The 19,579-nt window shown below is 38.5% G+C and overlaps 1 protein-coding gene across 2 annotated transcripts; it reads left to right on the top strand.

Annotated features, from left to right (window-relative positions):
• The first annotated feature begins 2,354 nt into the window (after positions 1–2,354).
• LOC149949420 (uncharacterized) lies at positions 2,355–18,144 on the top strand. 2 transcript variants are annotated; one of them, XM_090167757.1, is made up of 5 exons: positions 2,355–2,931; positions 10,141–10,388; positions 10,729–10,774; positions 10,899–11,129; positions 17,918–18,144. In XM_090167757.1, exons 1-5 carry the CDS (start codon positions 2,512–2,514, stop codon positions 18,029–18,031), a joined length of 1,059 nt encoding a protein of 352 aa, XP_090023883.1. In that variant the 5' UTR covers positions 2,355–2,511; the 3' UTR covers positions 18,032–18,144. The 2 variants fall into 2 exon arrangements, with proteins under 2 accessions (XP_090023883.1, XP_090023882.1); XM_090167756.1 differs by having other exon boundaries at positions 10,729–10,786.
• The last annotated feature ends 1,435 nt before the right edge of the window (positions 18,145–19,579 follow it).

Below are 19,579 nucleotides of genomic sequence, written 5' to 3'. Positions count from 1 at the left end.
AAAGGAAAAGAATACCCAAAAGGACTTTCTCGAAGTAGGAAAAGAATACCCAAAAAGACTTTCTCGAAGTAGGAAAAGAATACCCAAAGGGGCTTTCTTGAAGTAGGAAAAGTATACCCAAAAGGACTTTCTCGAAGTAGGAAAAGAATACCCAAAATGACTTTCTCGGAGTAGGAAAAGAATACCCAAAAGGACTTTCTCGAAGTAGGAAAAGTATACCCAAAAGGACTTTCTCGAAGTAGGAAAAGAATACAAAAAATGACTTTCTAGAAGTAGGAAAAGAATACCCAAAGGGGCTTTCTCGAAGTAGGAAAAGAATACCCAAAAGGACTTTCTCGAAGTAGGAAAAGAATACCCAAAGGGGCTTTCTCGAAGTAGGAAAAGTATACGCAAAAGGACTTTCTCGAAGTAGGAAAAGTATACGCAAAAGGACTTTCTCGAAGTAGGAAAAGAATACCCAAAGGGGCTTTCTCGAAGTATAGGAAAAGAACACCCAAAAAGACTTTCTCGAAGTAGGAAAAGAATACCCAAAAGGACTTTCTCGAAGTAGGAAAAGAATACAAAAAATGACTTTCTCGAAGTAGGAAAAGTATACCCAAAAGGACTTTCTCGAAGTAGGAAAAGAATACAAAAAATGACTTTCTCGAAGTAGGAAAAGTATACCCAAAAGGACTTTCTCGAAGTAGGAAAAGAATACAAAAAATGACTTTCTAGAAGTAGGAAAAGAATACCCAAAAGGACTTTCTCGAAGTAGGAAAAGTATACCCAAAAGGACTTTCTCGAAGTAGGAAAAGAATACAAAAAATGACTTTCTAGAAGTAGGAAAAGAATACCCAAAGGGGCTTTCTCGAAGTAGGAAAAGAATACCCAAAAGGACTTTCTCGAAGTAGGAAAAGAATACCCAAAGGGGCTTTCTCGAAGTAGGAAAAGTATACGCAAAAGGACTTTCTCGAAGTAGGAAAAGTATACGCAAAAGGACTTTCTCGAAGTAGGAAAAGAATACCCAAAGGGGCTTTCTCGAAGTATAGGAAAAGAACACCCAAAAAGACTTTCTCGAAGTAGGAAAAGAATACCCAAAAGGACTTTCTCGAAGTAGGAAAAGAATACCCAAAAGTACTTTCTCGAAGAATAGGAAAAGAATACCCAAAAGGACTTTCTCGAAGTAGGAAAAGAATACTCAAAAGGACATTCTCGAAGTATAGGAAAAGAATACCCAAAAGGACTTTCTCGAAGTAGGAAAAGTATACCCAAAAGGACTTTCTCGAAGTAGGAAAAGAATACAAAAAATGACTTTCTAGAAGTAGGAAAAGAATACCCAAAGGGGCTTTCTCGAAGTAGGAAAAGAATACCCAAAAGGACTTTCTCGAAGTAGGAAAAGAATACTCAAAAGGACATTCTCGAAGTATAGGAAAAGAATACCCAAAAGGACTTTCTCGAAGTAGGAAAAGTATACCCAAAAGGACTTTCTCGAAGTAGGAAAAGAATACAAAAAATGACTTTCTAGAAGTAGGAAAAGAATACCCAAAGGGGCTTTCTCGAAGTAGGAAAAGAATACAAAAAATGACTTTCTAGAAGTAGGAAAAGAATACCCAAAGGGGCTTTCTCGAAGAATAGGAAAAGAATACCCAAAAGGACTTTCTCGAAGTAGGAAAAGAATACTCAAAAGGACATTCTCGAAGTATAGGAAAAGAATACCCAAAAGGACTTTCTCGAAGTAGGAAAAGTATACCCAAAAGGACTTTCTCGAAGTAGGAAAAGAATACAAAAAATGACTTTCTAGAAGTAGGAAAAGAATACCCAAAGGGGCTTTCTCGAAGTAGGAAAAGAATACCCAAAAGGACTTTCTCGAAGTAGGAAAAGAATACCCAAAGGGGCTTTCTCGAAGTAGGAAAAGTATACGCAAAAGGACTTTCTCGAAGTAGGAAAAGTATACGCAAAAGGACTTTCTCGAAGTAGGAAAAGAATACCCAAAGGGGCTTTCTCGAAGTATAGGAAAAGAACACCCAAAAAGACTTTCTCGAAGTAGGAAAAGAATACCCAAAAGGACTTTCTCGAAGTAGGAAAAGAATACTCAAAAGGACATTCTCGAAGTATAGGAAAAGAATACCCAAAAGGACTTTCTCGAAGTAGGAAAATAATACCCAAAAGGACTTTCTCGAAGTATAGGAAAAGAATACCCAAAAGGACTTTCTCGAAGTAGGAAAATAATACCCAAAAGGACTTTCTCGAAGTATAGGAAAAGAATACCTAAAAGGACTTTCTCTCGGAGTAAGAAAATAATACCGGCCATCAGTATAAATACCATCTTTAATAGCTGGTAAAATACGTCTTCGGAAAGACGCGAAAAATAAAAATCGTGTTTACGCGAGTTTTGAGAAGGATTCACGGAGGAAGGCGTCTTCGTCTCAGTCACCTGTGGAGCTCCCCAAAACAAGCTCGTTCCGGCGCCATAGGTAAATCAATCGGAAATTGGCGCGGCACGTTGAAAAAAGGTGGCGCTAGAGTCGGAAGATGCTATCTTCGGACGACGAGGAGGAGTCTCCCTGGGAAGCGCTCAGTCGCGGCGCTCAGGCCTTCGTGTTCGGCGGCGAAGAAGAGTTCGCGGAGTGTGATTGTCCAGCTGGCGACTCGTCCATCAGCGGCATGGTCCTTCCGGCGGGGAACTCAGCCGATTCGGTCAAAACGCGCCGAAGCGTCCTCCAACACGCCAAGACTATCATCGGCGCAGTGGGCAGCGCTTCCGAGTTGGCCGCCGGGACTTCGAACGTCAACGGCAGCGCCACTCACGGTAGCCTGACCAATGGAAACGGTTCCCAACTGACCAGGAAGATAAGCGTGGCTACTAACTTGCACGCGACCCACAGTACCTCTTTGTCTTGTTACACGGCCGCCGTTGAGGCCCAGGCAGCCAAGAAGAAGAAATTTAGTCAGGTACGTCTCGATTTCGTCATTTTGGTTAGCTAGATTAAATTATTGTTTGGGGTAGTGTATTAGAAAATATCATATTTTATGTAAACGCTTACGTTTTCGGCATAAACAAATTTTAATTTAGTAAGATGACATCCAAAGTTTCCTCTAATACGGAAGGTAAATCTTCGATTTTGGGAATTTTTATGAAATGAAGAAAACATTTTTAATTTCACTCGAAATACCAAGATGTAGTGGTTTCGGAAATAATATTCAGTGTAAGATTTGGTATTTTTATGACATATTTTACCTCACAATCCCGAACATTACCCCGACTTGGTTTACGATCGTCAGTACCAGGATTGTTAGGTCGGGGTCAAGGTGACCGTAAATATACACGTTTGAAAGATCAAGCTTTTCAATATTTCCCTTTAAACAATACGTCAAACACAAATTTATATTATTATAAGATCGGCTAGGTTTGATGATTATTTGAACCTCAAATTTTGTTGTTATTTTAAGGAAATGGCTTAAATAAACGTATAGTTAGAATCCGAAAAACAGCCGAATTTATTCGTGATAGTTACGTAATTTATGATATTTTTACGAATTCGAAACACCGTTATCTTTGTTTCTGGATAACAGGGATAATCTCTGTGGTTTTCTTAGATAATCGTACTAATATAGTCTTGTTAAACAATTAAGCTCGATTGAAAAAAAAACTACGATTAGTGAAATTTCTGTAGAAGTACTTTATCCACTTTCTTATCAACTTAACAAGAAGAAAACACTTATCTACTTCCTCGGTTAGTACATAGGTTAGTAGCTAAAATATTTCAAGATAGCATTTCTTTATTTCTGAAAATTCTAAAGGTACACGACAATTTGCCCTTTGGAAATCGAGTCCCCCTCTCCTCCTTCCTTCTTGCTCGCTCCCACGATTTCCTTGCATAGCTTAGCGACTCTACTGGGAAGGAATCTTTACTGGGAAGGAATCTTTACAGGAAACGAAACGAAACCGATCCGACAATGTACACAATGTCTTCTGACTCTAGAGCGTAAATCAAGTATCTTCATTTTAGGAATTTTTCAAACACGTAAATAATTATGGTTTTAAAAGATTATCAGTAGTAGAATATGGTACCAAAACAGAAGGAAAAACATCACCTAAGTCGTGGATTTTCTTGTGTACAATTTTCATTGGTTAGACGCTTTAGCGCCTGCTGCCGTCGGAAGGGGAAAATTCGGAAATTGTCTTCCCCCTTTCCGTAAAACGTTCAGCGTAAAGGCTCGTCCAATGAAATTTGTACACAACACTTCGTTAGCGTGTTTAAAGGCTAGCTGCTCCTAGCCTCAACGAACTCAACGTTGAGACCGTTTTCTTTACTGTACGATTTTTCGCGTATCCGGTTTTGACGTCACGTTAAAAACGTTTAGTCAACGAAGTCATCGGCTGAAGGAGCAGATTATTTCGTTGATCAACGGATACATGACGTCGCATCACGGAGGACGGCTAGCAGACGCCGCGGCAGACGATATTTTACAAAATTGAGAGCAAGCTTAAGAAGCCTTTGGCTACGTTCAGTAACGCTCAACGAGTTATCTGAAAAATTATTTTCTTTGACCCGTTGCTAAACGTGACGTAGGATCTTGTTGAATGCTTTTTAAGCTTGTTGTAAATTTTGTAAAATATCGTCTGGTACGGCGTCTGCTAGCCTTCCTCCGTTGATCATCAAAATAACCGGCTCTTCCAGCCGCTTACTTCTTTGACTCTCCGTTTCCAAACGTGAGGTCCAAACCGGAAATGCAAAAAGGTGTACAGTAGCAGGAATCCATACCTCTACCTGGAATGCTTATCCTGCCATATCGCGTATGGTAAGATCACAATGACGGCTTTGGCCCCGCCTACGTGTGAAAAAATCCCCTCTGCGCGCGCTCCCCTCTCACGTTGTGGTTTGTTAAGTTAACATAGTGACGTCAAAAAAATCCGTCAGTCACATCGAGACGAAAATCTGCCACGATAAGCATTCCAAGTAGAGGTATGGATTCCTGCATTAACCCAAGAGGAATTTTATAGAAAATTAATTTTTTGAGTTACCTGGTTTTGGAAATACGGTAGCGAAACGTGAACGAGTTAGATGGCGCCTGTATCAATTGGCACGAAAGTAGAGGTATGGATTCCTGACAGTAGCGAATGCCCGTTCAACGTCCCAACCTTTTATCGTTACTGAACGCATCCAAGATCCTACGTCACGTTTAGCAACGCTTTCAACGAAATAAATATTCAAATATTTTATTATAAATTTTGGTTTTTGTTAAAATGACATTAGATTGGTCATTGGTTGCTTACTACTTTGCTTAACGATGACATATTAACTTATATAACAAACATATTTTGGAAAATCAATGGGAACCTGTGCAGGTACATGTTTGATGGGAATAAAATAAAGTCTCGAGCTATTTTATCAATAGCAATCGATATTAAAAAAACATTTCCAACGTTTGTTTACGACTTAGATTCTTAATCTAAATAAAGCGTGTAGACTTACTTGATTCGAGTTCTCCGTTGCGGGAAGGGGACGTCTTGGAGCCAGTTTTCGTGGAATATTATCCGGTTCCATTTTCCCATTGCGAATTAAAAATTAAAAGTGCTCTCTCGCTCGCTATTCCGCTAATTAAATTTCTCCGAAACACAGCCTTGCCATTTATTAATAATGCACAAATTAAATTCAACTACATTTTCATTCAACTACATTTTTTCTACCTTTTGACATTTTTTCTTCACATCGTGGGGTCTTGTTCGGGCTTAAATGAAATTAATAATTTCTTGGTGAACGTATTTTACGCTCCATCAAACGTTGGTGAAGAAAATTACTTAAAATAACACCTCTTCTACTACAAAATATGTTTATTTATGTTAAAAATGGAATTTAATATTAATATTATCGTTTAATTTTGAGTAATCGAAAAGATAAGTACGAAAAATATTAGATTTAAGTATTTGGAGGTAAGCCTAAATATTTGGAGCTAGGCCTCGGTCACAAAAACAAGTCGTACTTCGAAACTTGTTCAACAACAGCGTTTGTTTTAGCAACACTAGTTGCAATCGGAGTTTCTTCGTGTTAATGGAGAAATATTTTCCACAATGTGTTTCCACAAACAGTTCTGTTTGCCAGGTTTTAAAAGAACGCTCGGATTTTATGACCGAGGCTTAGTTTTAAATATTTAAATCTAATAATTTTCACGCACATCTTTTTCATTACGCAAAAGTAAATAGAAATATTAATATTAAGAACCTTTATTAACGTAAATTGTCATATTTCTTAGAAGAAGTGTTATTTTAAAAATTACGAGTAACTTTTTCCCCCGGTTCTCGACAACTTTTCGTGGATCGGGCGAACGTGTTTTAAGAACTCGAGTCGAAAACGGCGTTGAGCAAAAAAAATTAATGCTGGCTTTAAATCTTTTTGGATGTAATTGGGAAAAAACGTATAAAATGTTGTAGGTCATAATCTGCAATTTGCTCAGAAATTCGAAACTTGCAGGCGTGTTAAAAAAAATTGGTTTTCAGTTAATGTTCGCGTAAAGTCGCAAAGTAATGGTTGAAAATTTCATAGACGTAATGTTCAAAAGGTGACTTGCCTTAAAGATTTATTTTAAATGATTTAAGGATTTTTAAACAAGCCGAATTAGCCGATCCCACCCTGTCATGGTGACTATGGGTTGATAAACGAAAACGTGGTGTCATCCGTTGATTCATTGTTGAACCATTAATTAGCAAAGCTCTGTGGATTCTAAAAACTGTCGTCTGCTAGCAACGAAACTAGATATGGTGGTAGCTAGGAGCAACAAACACAAGGAGAACGCAACCCGTCAAAAGTCGTGGATTTTCTTGCGTACATTTTTCATTGGTTAGACGATTTAGCGCCTGCTGCCGTCGGAAGGGGAAAATTCGGAAATTGTCTTCCCCCTTTCCGTAAAGCGTTAAGTGTATAAAGGTTCGACCAATGAAATTTGGACACAACACTGCCTTAGCGTGTTTAAAGGCTAGCTGCGTTCTCCTTGTGTTTGTTGCTCCTAGGTGGTATTTACAAAATGTCTTCTATGACAGGAATTTACAGTAGCTTGAATGTCTAGTAATTGTTTCCTACAGCTAGGTCCTGGCATCGGTTTATTGTGCCATGGTCCAGATTATATTTTACAGTATGATCAAGGATTCTATAGAAACCTTGGTATGATTATTGAACCCCTTTGCGTGGTGTTCGATATTAGTAAAAATCCTGTACATTTGCCGAAAAAGAAGATTTTCGAAATCTGTAAATCAATTCGAAAATTTTTAAATCCGTGCGAAATTTATTCTATTATCAGAAAAAAATCAACATAAAAACCTGAAATTACAACGAAATCCAGATTGTATTTACTTATACAAAGTAACATAATAAATATAAGTATGACACTTCCTAATCACCTAATGCAAATTTTTTAATGATAGTCTGTTTCGCCAATGACAACGTAAACGATTACGTACCTACGGACCGACAACTCTCCGCGAACTGCTCCTATTATTTGGAGGATGCCCGTAAAATCGCCGATGGCCCGCCGGCAGCCTTTTTGACGGACCAGCCAAGGCCTATTGAAAATTGAAATGCTTTCAAAAGTGTAAAAAACGCTTACTTTAGGAAAATAATGATGAGTTATTGAATCGGAAGATAAATATAACTATTATAAACACTGACTCCATTCCAGAAGTAATTTTTTGTTCGACTTTCAAACCTAAACGCGTGTATGCTCGTATTTCTCGCCATCAAACTAACCAACTATTTTGCCAACGGAAAGATTAGGAAGGGACGAGCTAGTTTCCTGTTCGGAAACTTCCTATTTCGCAATCACTCCACGACAGACTATCATTAACCGAATAGGCGAAACTATAAAGTAAATTTGGTCTTAACCAACTTGTTAAAATGGGAAAACAAAATCGCGTGACTACCATATCACAGCCAACCTCGAATTGGTAACTCGTGTTCATAGTTGGCCGTTCGACGGTAAAGAAAGATACTGCAGACAGCTAATTAACTTACACCCTTCTAATACAAAATAATTTAAATAATAATAATAATTATATAATTTAGATGAATCGATCCAAATTTAAACCATTATTAGCAAAAATAAAATGAATAATAGTTCGTATTTCTTAGGATAGATGGCGCTGCAGTTCTCCACAAAATCACGTGACTACCATCTTTTCAGCCCCCCCTGGACTTTATAGTTTCGCCTATTCGTTCTGTGCCATACTTATGTTTATTATCCACTTAAGCTTATACTTAAAGATGGCGGAAGACGTACAATTAAGGGAACCAATGAGATACCGGGCTGCCCCTGCCACCCCCCCCCCATAGCTACGCCACTGAGGGGGAAGGAGCTTATTCTTAAAGCATGAGGGGGATTGGCAACAACGCTGAAAACCGTCTCAACCGAGGGGCTAACCACTTCCTCAAAATTCTGTACGCCGCACCGATTACAGCTAGTACAGCATTTGGTAGTGCTAAATCTCTAATCGATTACTTAATCACTTATGTACAGTCTAAGCTACAGGCTTGTACACCGATTATGGATAGTGATCAGTCCCTCGATCTCGACAGGTGGTTTCTTTTCGCTTGTTCTGGGATTTCGGAGTAGGGTAAGAAGAGTAAGGCTATGACGTCATTTTACTCCGATTCTGTGGTGGCGAATAGTTCGAGTCGGTCGGAGTAAAAATGTCTTTCCAAAATGGCTGCCTGTGGCCTTTTAAGCGGGTAAATTCTGGCTAGCAGAATCCGATTTACTCCTTTACACCTTCTTTTCAGAAGGAGTAATAAGAGTAGCCCTAATACTCCGGAACAAGCGAATAGTTTATGGGGAGGAGTAATTATCATCCCCGGAACAGGCGAATAAAACGTTTTAGGGTAAAAAGAGTACACTTTTAGTCCGAGAACAGGCGAAAAGTAAACACCTAATATAGTCATTCTCCCGAAGTATAAATAAATAAATTCTTGCCGAAAATCATAATTTAAAATCTCAAAATCAGTTTTTTATTATCGAAATCACCTTCAAATTAAAAATCCCGTACGCAAAATACACGGGTTCAGTATAAACGGTGGCGCCACCCATGGGGAAATAAATAATTACAGAGGCTGAAATTCGTATAGGGGTAAAGCAAAATTTACAGGAGAAGTGCTGCTGAGAAAAACCACCTCTAGGAGTCTAGATGTAAACAAACTTGTCAAGGCTTAAAAAAATTTCTCATTAAATAGCAGTTCAATGAGTTTTCAGAAGCTTTTGGAAAGTCAGTCAACTTTTTTGACCAATCTTTGTTAGTTTTAATATTAATATTAAGAGTTTTCCACTTCAAAGAATCTACTACAGGTGCCATTAGGGGCGGATTAACCCTTTCGGTGCCTCTAGGCACAAAAACATTTGGCGCCTATAGGCTTCGAGCTTAGGAAATATAGCGCCATCTGCCTTAATATCCGTAAACTAAGTATGTGAAGAAATAGCGGACGCCTTTTGAATTTCTAGGTTTTCCGGTTGAACTTTCAGCTGTTATGCAGAGCTCTTCGGTTTCCCCTTCCATAAAAACTTGTTGAGGTTAACGGTAATAGTTAGTGTAGGGAGCTGTTGGCTCGATCGTGTGGAATGCAGGGCTTGCCACCACCCTCCTGCGCATTGTAACCCGGCCACCTGAATTAATGGCTTCAAAAGTCGCTTGATGACTTAGGCCTAAGGTGGTGCCTTGGGTATTAGCCTAGCCCATTATTATTATTAATTTTGAAGACAGACAGTTTTCATATATTTAATTTAAAACTTGGTTGGTAGGTGGCGATACTTATGACCAAAATGTAAACTACGCACGAAGCCTATTGGCATTGTCTAACGGGTTGGTCAGTTAAGTAGGGGAAAGCCAAGTACTCGGCACCATGAATGTGACCAAAACCGCGTTCGGGTTTTAAAATAAACTGTTTAAGCTTGTGCACGATAAAAATTCGTTGTCAATCTAATATTTTAAATATATTTTGCGCTAACCTCTAAATAACTGACTATACAATATATGTGGACTGTAAAGTTCCAGCTATACAGTCCTCCAGATCTCCCGCAAGTGGCGCTCTCGCACATGCGCAGTTGATATTACCGAACTGGTGTTTTAACAAATGTTAGATTTTCGTTGACTTCCTTGATTCAAATGGTAATTGCACTTAGGTGGGACACGCCGTAACTCGTCGTCTGGTGTGGCGGACCCACAACACGTCGCAAAAAGACATCGTCGACCAGTCGAAAACCCTGTGTGGCCGATACATCCGAACGCGACTGCGATCTTGCGCCGTGGCCGGCAAAAAACTGGGCCTGCAGAGGCTGAAGAGCGTGGCCAACGTCGCTTCCTCTTCCTCCGCCGCTCTCACCGCAGTGGCAGCTGAAATTCGACAACTTGGTTTGGAACTGGAGCGAAGGTGAGATTAAATTAAACTCGCTAACACCTAGGAGCAACAAACACAGCACCCCACACAAAGGAGAACGCAACCCATCGAAAGTCGTGCATTTTCTTGGGTACATTTTTCATTGGTTCGACGCATTATCGCCTGCTGCCGCCGGAAGGGGAAAATTCGGAAATTGTCTTCCCCCCCGCCCGTAAAACGTTCAGCGTAAAGGTTCGACCAATGAAATTTGTACGCAACACTGCCTTAGCGTGTTTAAAGCCTAGCTGCGTTCTCCTTGTGTTTGTTGCTCCTAGCTAACACGCTCTAGCTTTTTAATACCGTTATAAAAACGTAATATTAATTTTGGTTGCAGGCACCCCAAGCTGTTTCAAAGCGTCACCTCCAACGTCGGAGTCCAGGTGGTCAGGGGGGTAGGAACAGAAATAAGGGGATACTAACACAGCCCGAGCGGGGGGAGTTAATTAAATATAATTAATTACTAAAGCTGAGACGTATTTGGTCTTTTTCTCACTTTTGTCGTAGTCGTTGCCGAATGAAACGTCGGTGCAGAACCTTTTCCATTCCGTGGCCCGGGAGCTCTTTAGGTCGGAGGTCAACTGGGGACGAGTGGTGGCCCTCTTCGCCATCGCCGGGGCCTTGGCCCTCGATTGCGTCCGCCTGGGCCGGCCCGAGCTTGTCCTCTGTCTGGTCGAGTGCGTCGGAAAGGTGGTGGATAGGACCCTGGCGCCGTGGATCGCCGCTCAAGGAGGATGGGTAGGTCACCTTCCTTCGATTTAAGCCTTGGCCGTTTTTTTACCCAAAGAAGCGCGTAGGGAATTGGAATTCTCGATGACGCTTTGATCGTTTAACCAATCAGAAACGTTAAAAGGGGATTTCGGGTTACGTCAAGGCTTAATCGCGTTTCGGATATACGAGCTGATCTCGTATTCTCATCTTCGGGCTAATGGGTCTTACGCAAAGGCTCTAATTGGTGATTAATTCGCTTAATTTAATTGGGAGTTGCGAGCGAAGATTCAGTATCTACCGAATCTACCGTGACATACGCGAATTTCGCGAGCATATCGCCGAAAAAGCATTAGTAACATAACAACGATACTAATTTTTAACGAACCTTTTTTCGACCAGAAACTGAGTAGTATTTTTTCGTTCTTGCTAGTATCATAAGCCTATCATACGGCCCCCATAAGTAAAGGTCTACCATAGGGGCCCATGGTAACGGCGTTGTCCTGGAGAGAAGAAAATGAACGTACGACGATAGGGCAGTAGCGACATCTTCTTTTCCAAAATTCCTACATCTAAAATATTCTCTTACTTGGTAGACAAGCCACGCTCGGGTTGATAAATGCCACACAAACGCGTCTAAATCTCCAATTTAAAAAATAAATACCTTCAGAAACACAAGTCTTAGTTCTAATAGCCAGTTTTAAGTTCTTATGACTCATTTTGCTAAGATAAGCAGGGGCGTATTAACCATTAGGCAAAGTAGGCACGTGCCTAGGGCGCCATTTTTCTAGGGGCGCCAAAACTCTGATAAAGCCCCATGGTCCATGTACTTGGCTTGCCCTACTCAAATAAACTAAAATATATTTATTTATTTATTAAAAACCGATACGCCCCTCCTTAGCTACCAATGCCAAGGGGCGCCAAATTTTTCTGTGCCTAAAGGCGCCGAAAAGGTTAATCCACCCCTGAATATAAGTGTTAATTTAAAGTTTTTAGGCGATAACATTGCAAATAAGCCTTGGTTACGGTGATAAGGGCTCGCGGGGGAGATTTCTCCCGCGTGGTTCTAAGTTTCAAAACGTTCGCGCACGGCTTGCGCGCATTCATAATGCATTTCGCGAAATATTTTTCAGAAATGCATAGTTGAGGACTTAAGGCCTTTTCACACTAGCCAACTTTTTGACCCAACAAGATGAGTCAACTTGAGTTGAGTCAACTAGTTGGTTCGTGTGAATAAAAGTTTGATGAGTTGATCCACCAAAAATGTACGCGAGAAAAAATGGATCACTAATCCATTTTTGCTGACTCAGCATTTTGATTTAAAAAGATGGCTCGTGTGAAAAGGTCTTAAGCCACTAGGAGGTGCAGATTTTAAATAACGGGTGTGTGATCGTCAAAAATTTGTCCTAGACCTTTGCTTATGATAGGCTTATGGTAGTATTAGTATATTTTGCCTTAGACCTATTTACACACAAGGGGGCTCTCTGCTGAAATAAACTTTGATTGCGTAATAACTCTGAAACGTTGGCTAATAGGTGTTTCCATAAAACAAAACAAAAAACTCTAAGTATAAAATGTTTTTCTCCGCGTCACGAGCACAAGCTTTTTAGTACTTTATTGGCACGCGCGTTTCGCACGTGGACTTCAAATTCCAAAATATTTATCGATTCGAGTGCATGCTCTCTATCTTGAACAGGAATCCATACCTCTACTTGGAATGCTTATCGCGGCAGATTTTCGTCTCGATGTGGCTGACGGTTTTTTTGACGTCACTATGTTAACTTAACAAACAACAATGTGAGAGGGGAGCGTGCGCAGAGGGGATATTTTATCTCGTAGGCGGGGCCAAAGCCGTCAGAGTGATCTTACGAAACGCAATACGGCAGGTTAAGCATTCCAAGTAGAGGTATGGATTCCTGATCTTCAATAAATATAGCTAGTGGCGTAGAAAAAAATTAAACGTGACCTCCCTTATTTTATAGAAACACCTATTGACGTACTTATTGGTATTATGTTACTTGTAGTAAAAGTACAATTAACTTTTTAATTTTACTCAGAGCCACGTAGTGTTCTGCATTTTCATAAGATAAAGCAGACGATTTGCTATTATAATACACAAAATATCTGCTTAGCAGACTAAAATCCAATAATTTAAGAGCTTCTCGCGTTGGTCGCTACGTGGCTCTTACGCAAACAGAAAAGGCTAGGGTTGTTAATTTTCCGGAAAAATAAAATGCGGAAAAATTTCCAGAAAATGTTCCGGAAAAAAATGAAACAAATTTATTTTTAAGGGTTTTTAATGTTTTTAATTTTTTATCGATATAAAATGTCTAATAACAGTAAACATACTACAAAACATTAACAGTGTTGAATTGTTAATCAGTTTAAAGCTAGTATAGAGGTTTAGTTTTACTTTTAGTCTCGAAAAAATGAGGTTCAAATGCCGATTTATTTAAATTTGCAAACATTATTAGACTAATCATGGAATGAAAACCCTTTTTTTATTTTTTCGGAAAAATACGGAAAATTTTTCGGCAAGAAGGTCTCGGTCATTTTCCGCGGAAACTTTACCGATTTACAACACTAGAAAATTCTCATTATTTCGTAATTAATAGATCGTTTTTAGAAATCTCCTTCATTCGATTTTCACGACGTTCATTCGCGAAAAAACCCATCCTCATTCTATTTATTCTAAAACCCCTACTTTCCGTATTTAATTCCTTTAATCCCTCCTTTTAAAATAAAGGGATTTTAGAAATTGAGGGAAAAAGTAAAAACTGTTAAGTAAATACAACCGCTTTTCGAAGGCTGGATATTTCGCCCCATTTCAAAGCCGCTTTAGACGAGTCTTTAAAGTTTGGTTCGTTTTCGCTCTCTCTAAATCCTACTCTTCCTCCATCCTCATCCGTTGCCATGGTGACGCGTTAACATCCTTTCCATCTCCGTAACCCCCTCTCTTCATTCGTATACTTGTTGATAGAAGCGAGTTAGCTTCCAAGATATCATAGGCGTTCTTTTCTTTTCGTTTTACGCAAAATATCAACCAGCTCCCTCTATCGGAGGAGATTCTAACTGAGAAACGAATTTATCCCAAACTTAATCGTAGTTCTTTTTTTTCAGTTTTAAAACGTATTTTTCCACCCTTATCATACGTTGGATGATAAATTGAATTTTATGGGTTGAAGAGGTCGCCAAGTAATAAAGAAATTCCCGTTTTTTCTCAGTGTTGGCTGGTGCGCTTTCACTTCAACCGCGATATTAATCTCAGATAAAATGATTTCCACTCTCTCTGCTTCTCTCATTTTCATTTTGTCGGGGCAATCGTAGCAGATTGCTTTTTTAGCCTTTTTCTTTGGAAGAAAATTGCTTTCGAAGCAATATTACTGCGGAAATTTTTATTAATAAGGGAAAAAATAATATTTCTCGATTAGAGTCTAAATTGGTAGGGTGAAATTCTAATAAAATGGAACCTAAAAATTACCCTTTTTAAAAGATAACTGGTATAGGTTTTCACGCATTAAAAATATCGTCATTTTAATACCTAAATTTCAAAAAAAATTTGGAAATGATTGTTTCTATAAATATTTAATTAATTTTACATATACTAAAATTTAAAGTATTTATTGGTATTGAATATTTTTCTCAAAATATAGAAATCGCACCATTTCAAAATATAATTTTCAAGTGGTGGCGCCAGAGGTAGGTAATCTTAAAGCTCATATCAAATCCAATCAAAGGGGTTTGACAAATTTAAAATAAGCTGGGGTTAACTTTTAAATTGCTTAAAATTCTACAGACGTTACAGAGGGAATCGAAATTTTGAGTATAAATCAGTGTATTTGTTAGCTTTAGGAAATAAAAATCGGTCTAAAATCCTTCTAATGGGCCCTAAAGAAATGAATTTCTCTAATACTTGACCTGACCCAAAAATCCTGTGTCCACCACTGACAAGGAGACTACCCGAGGTGATTATCACGGATTTTGTTGAAACTCGAGGGTTCGGTAGACCTTATGGTTGTATGAAAATTGCCAAAGGGAAAAGTTGCAATGGGCTTTAGTTTTCCTATGGCAACCGAAAATGTTTTTGACCTCTCCATTTAAAAAAGCATGATATTTTCTCGGTTACCCAAATTTTGTTAAAATTTAACCAAAATTGATCAATTTTACCCAAAATTCTTCATCAATTTTACCGAAAATAGGTCAAATTCATCTTTTTGGGTAAGTTTTGAAATTTTAATTTTTTCAATTTTTTTTTAAGTAAGTAAGTAGTACCCTGTGAAACCGAGAAAATCCCATGCTTTTTTAAATTGAGAGTTTTTCGTTTTGAGAGATCAAAAACATTTTCGGTTGCCATAGGAAAACTAAAGCCCATTGCAACTTTTCCCTTTGGTAATTTTCCACCTAACCCCCGAGTTTCAACAAAATCCGTGATAATCACCTCGGGTAGTCTCCTTTGTGAGTGTAGCTTTTTTTAAGGAATTAGAAAATATAACTAGTTTTAGAGAAAATTTTATCACACGGCATATCAAACTATACGTACAGAAATAGACAGTTGTTACCAAACATTTTTAATCGAGAAACGTCTCTATCTGAACGAAATTCCGAGGATTCCCAACGGTCGAGGGTCTGATCAGTTTTAGAACCAAAACCCCACTAGGTTTATTATATTTCGACGTTTTAGAAAGATATATTTATAAACAATAATGAACCAAAATAGACTTAAAACTAGACAAGCATCTGTTATTCATGGGCCAACACTATTAGAATCACCATAAGTAACATAATAACAATAAGTATGACACTTTCCATTTTTTTAATGCTAACTTCCTGACCGAACCATTTATAGACGCTGACATTCTCGCCAAGCTCCGATTTGGACTTTCAACTCAATTGAGTAGCGTGTTATCGTCCTTGGTAGTAGTTTATTTCGCCTTAGGCATAATTAGACACTAGGAGGGTCTGTGCTGAAAATTAAACCTAGATTGCGCAATAGCTCTGAAAATCAGTTCATTGATAATTTTTCCTAATTTCCATACTTATTGTTATTATGTTACTAATGGAATCACTAGGTTTAACATAAAAAATATTAATTTTACAACAGATACTTAATGGTTTTTAAATTTAGATTTGATAAATTGTTTTTAATTTTTTTTATTTTAATTTTATCTATGTTCTTAAATTTTAACGTTTACGACTAAATTTAATATATTCCATTTATTGAGCGGAGCAAATGAGCGAAGCGAGTGAGTGGAGCTCTCACTGTGGTGACTTCAATGGGAAAGTTGGCTGTGTGTGTGTGTGTGTGTGTGTGTGTGTGGGTGGGTATGTGTGTGTGTCGCACTTGGGGGAGACGGAGAAGAGAGAGGGAAATTCGCGGTAATGTCCGGAAGAGAGGGAGACCTTCGCCGCGAGAGAGGAGGGGGGGGGGGACATGATAAGAGACTTTAGACGGAATAATATTCGATCCAGGTTTTAACATTGCCCGGCTTTTAAAAGTAAACAATAAGAGCGGCTTATCCGCCAAAAAAAGAACTAGAAAGACTTAAATGACTAATGTGGTAATTGTACTATTTGTACTAATAAACTGTTTGTAGCTTAATAAAATTCGTTTAGTTTTCTTTTGGTATTAATGTTCAATTAACATATATACGACATTACTAAAGTTATACAGCTCTTCGACAACTCCGTAATTCACGATTATCGTAGCGCCCACGCTCCGCTCAAGTCTTTGTCGAGAATGCCGGCTCCGGGTTTTGAGACGTCCTAGTACACAAGATAGTGTTTATATATTTTTAAAACGTTATATCTATTTTCAAAAGAATTCCGCTGTAAACGCTTTGGGAGCCAGTGTTGTAGCCTAAAATATTGGTTTCAAAGTTCTTAAAAAATACGTCTATTTGGCGCCACTGTATTTCGAATGAGGTATGAGTGATATCTCGTTGAATACCTCGTAGATAGAAAGAGAAAAACCATTTGGTTCCGTTAGTAATTGAAGGTACCATTTTCTTTGAGCTCTTGTTTATTATCCGGGAAAATTGCCTGACTTTTCGGGGTCATCCTTACCGTGTAATCAGCGCGAGGCCTTTATTCCGTTATTGACCTCAGGGGTGACCCCTAGCTTCATTTTTCACCTACACTATGTATCTTTAACCCGCTTCTATCAAATATGCCGGATAACGTTACCTTATCGACCCCTTTTCACACGCTCCGTATAAGATCTTACGCGCGACGCCATTGCCTGTCTACTACCACTAGCAAAGAAGGGTTTGAATCCTCCGCAATCGGATAACAAGTTGGCAAGCCAAAATATACCTCTCCTCGGAAGAGTTTCTAATTTTCAGTGAAGTGTACAATGTATCCGTGGCTCTGTGGTAGAATGCTCACCTGACGTGCAGGAGGGCTCGGTTCGAATCCCGCCCGGTACTAACGCAAATTGAAAAATATTTATACTACACCCAATGACAACAAAAACGGGCCCATTTGGAAAACCTTTTCCCTAATTCTAAGAAACTGCGTACGCAGCGGTTATCCTTTGCCCCGAAAATGCGAACGCGTTCGCAGGCCTGACGGACAGACCCACAGACAGACAGACAGACACGGTGGTTGTATAACCCCTCCTAGGGTACAAAGTCCCCTCGGAGAGGTAAAAAGGGCGTCGTGAAAATGGTCTATAAGGAGACGCGTCGTGTTCGCTTGAGAAGAGAACATTCTATGGAATTAGGGGCTCTTTTTTTGTCAGATGGTCGTGACAGAAAATAGGGTAAGAATTGTCTTCTGATTTGATTATCTTTAATGCGGGGAATTATTGTATTCACTAGGTGGCGCTCTTGAATCATTTCCAGCAATGCTCCAATCACAATCGCAGTACGACGGCCATTTTGATCTTCGCTTGTCTTTTAATTATAGCTGTGATAATTTATATGTACAGTTAAAAGAAGATGACTTAATTGGTCTCTATTTAAAAAAAAAACAAATCTACAACACCTTTCTGTGTCTTTTTACATATATAAATAATAACCTTTAATAAATTTTATTCTATTTTAACTCGTTGGAAAAAAATGTGTGGTTATTGTTTCTTGAATTGCGCGTAGAACACTTTTACAGGCGTACCGTAGAGAAAGCGTTATTAGGCCAAACCCTGTAAATATACCGCTTTTTAAACACCGGTGTTGAGCGTGTGGGACACTTTTACAGGGGCCAAATTGCGCAACGCAAATTCTTGTAATAATGAGTTACAATTTGAAAAACTCCGTCCCCAAACCGTTACTTAAGAAACATATGCATCTGACCATTAACCTTAAAATTATTAAGTTATATTATAAATTAAATATTTTTATTTACTGGTTATTATAATTAAATTATTATAATATAGGCGTTGAAATTCGATTATTTCTTGAAAGATTTAGGTTTTGATGTTAAAATATATTTTAGTAATGCCAGAAGTAAATGATATTAATATTACGATAGAAGTATCCAATGGGCGCGATTTTTAAAAACAAAATTTTTAAGGCTTGTATTCGATCTAAAACATAAACCATATTTTTTCGATGAAACAGTCATTAGAAATTTACAAGAATAACGAATTTATTTTGCAGTATTTTTTCGTCCGAAACGAATTAAGAAAAATCATCGGGAGTCTGCGAAGTTACCTGTTTCGACATTAGCAATATAGAAAGGTGCGTTTTTCTTTCTAAACATGAGCGCCTCTAACGACAAAAATACGCAACTTAAAAACCAATTTTAACTTGTGGGTTCAGGTTTTCTTCTGCCTGTCACCCTTTAAATTTACTTTCCTTCCAAACAAATACCCTGGTGGTAGGCCAACGTGCTCTGCTGTTGGCCTAGCACCAGGGTATTTGTTTGGAAGGAAAGTAAATTTAAAAGGTGACAGGCAGAAGAAAACCTAGGCCTTTGAGGCTGATATTCACTAGGGCTAAAAAATCAACGTTAGGCCTAATATAATTGATAGATCTTAATTATAATTTTTCGCGTGAAAATGTTAGGTAAATAAGCCTGCTATACGTCGCAATGTAAAGGTAGTGTAGCGCGCAAAAACTAAATATGAAATCCATCAATTTAGTTTTGCGTTGTGACCTTTTTACCATAGTGAAAGCCAGCCTTTAGGCTTAAAGCAAGAGACGACTCCAAAGAATACACCTTAATGCTTAGATTACACAAAAAGACACGTTATAAAGACAACATGAAATATCTTAATAGGAGATTATATAAAATACGGGAGGTCAGGTGTTTATATATGTTTACATAATATTATAGAAAGAGCTATTTATCACCGCCGATTTCTCAATTTTCGAGTTTCAATAACATTACCGCCATCTATCGGTTTAAAAAAATTTGACCGATTTCAAAATTACTTTTTGTGAGCGTGACAGTACCTTGACATTGTATAGCAGCGCTTATTTACCTGCTTTTATACAGGGCAACGTATTTTCACGTGCAAAATAAAATTTAAGATCCCCCAA

The sequence above is a fragment of the Leiobunum rupestre genome, chromosome 3 (assembly GCF_980474605.1).
Source record: "Leiobunum rupestre chromosome 3, qqLeiRupe1.1.hap1, whole genome shotgun sequence".
Lineage (NCBI taxonomy): Eukaryota > Metazoa > Arthropoda > Arachnida > Opiliones > Sclerosomatidae > Leiobunum > Leiobunum rupestre.
The sequence above is the reverse complement of the archived record's forward strand: the minus strand, read 5'-3'. Positions and strand labels throughout refer to the sequence as shown.

What these genes read in the sequence shown, in the direction of transcription:
- LOC149949420 (XM_090167756.1), top strand. Translation starts at nt 2,512, where the DNA reads ATGCTATCTTCGGACGACGAGGAGGAGTCTCCCTGGGAAGCGCTCAGT. An exon ending in AGAAGAAGAAATTTAGTCAG is followed by an intron (nt 2,932 to 10,140) that starts GTACGTCTCGAT and finishes AATTGCACTTAG; the next exon opens with GTGGGACACGCCGTAACTCG. An exon ending in GAGTCCAGGTGGTCAGGGGG is followed by an intron (nt 10,787 to 10,898) that starts GTAGGAACAGAA and finishes CTTTTGTCGTAG; the next exon opens with TCGTTGCCGAATGAAACGTC.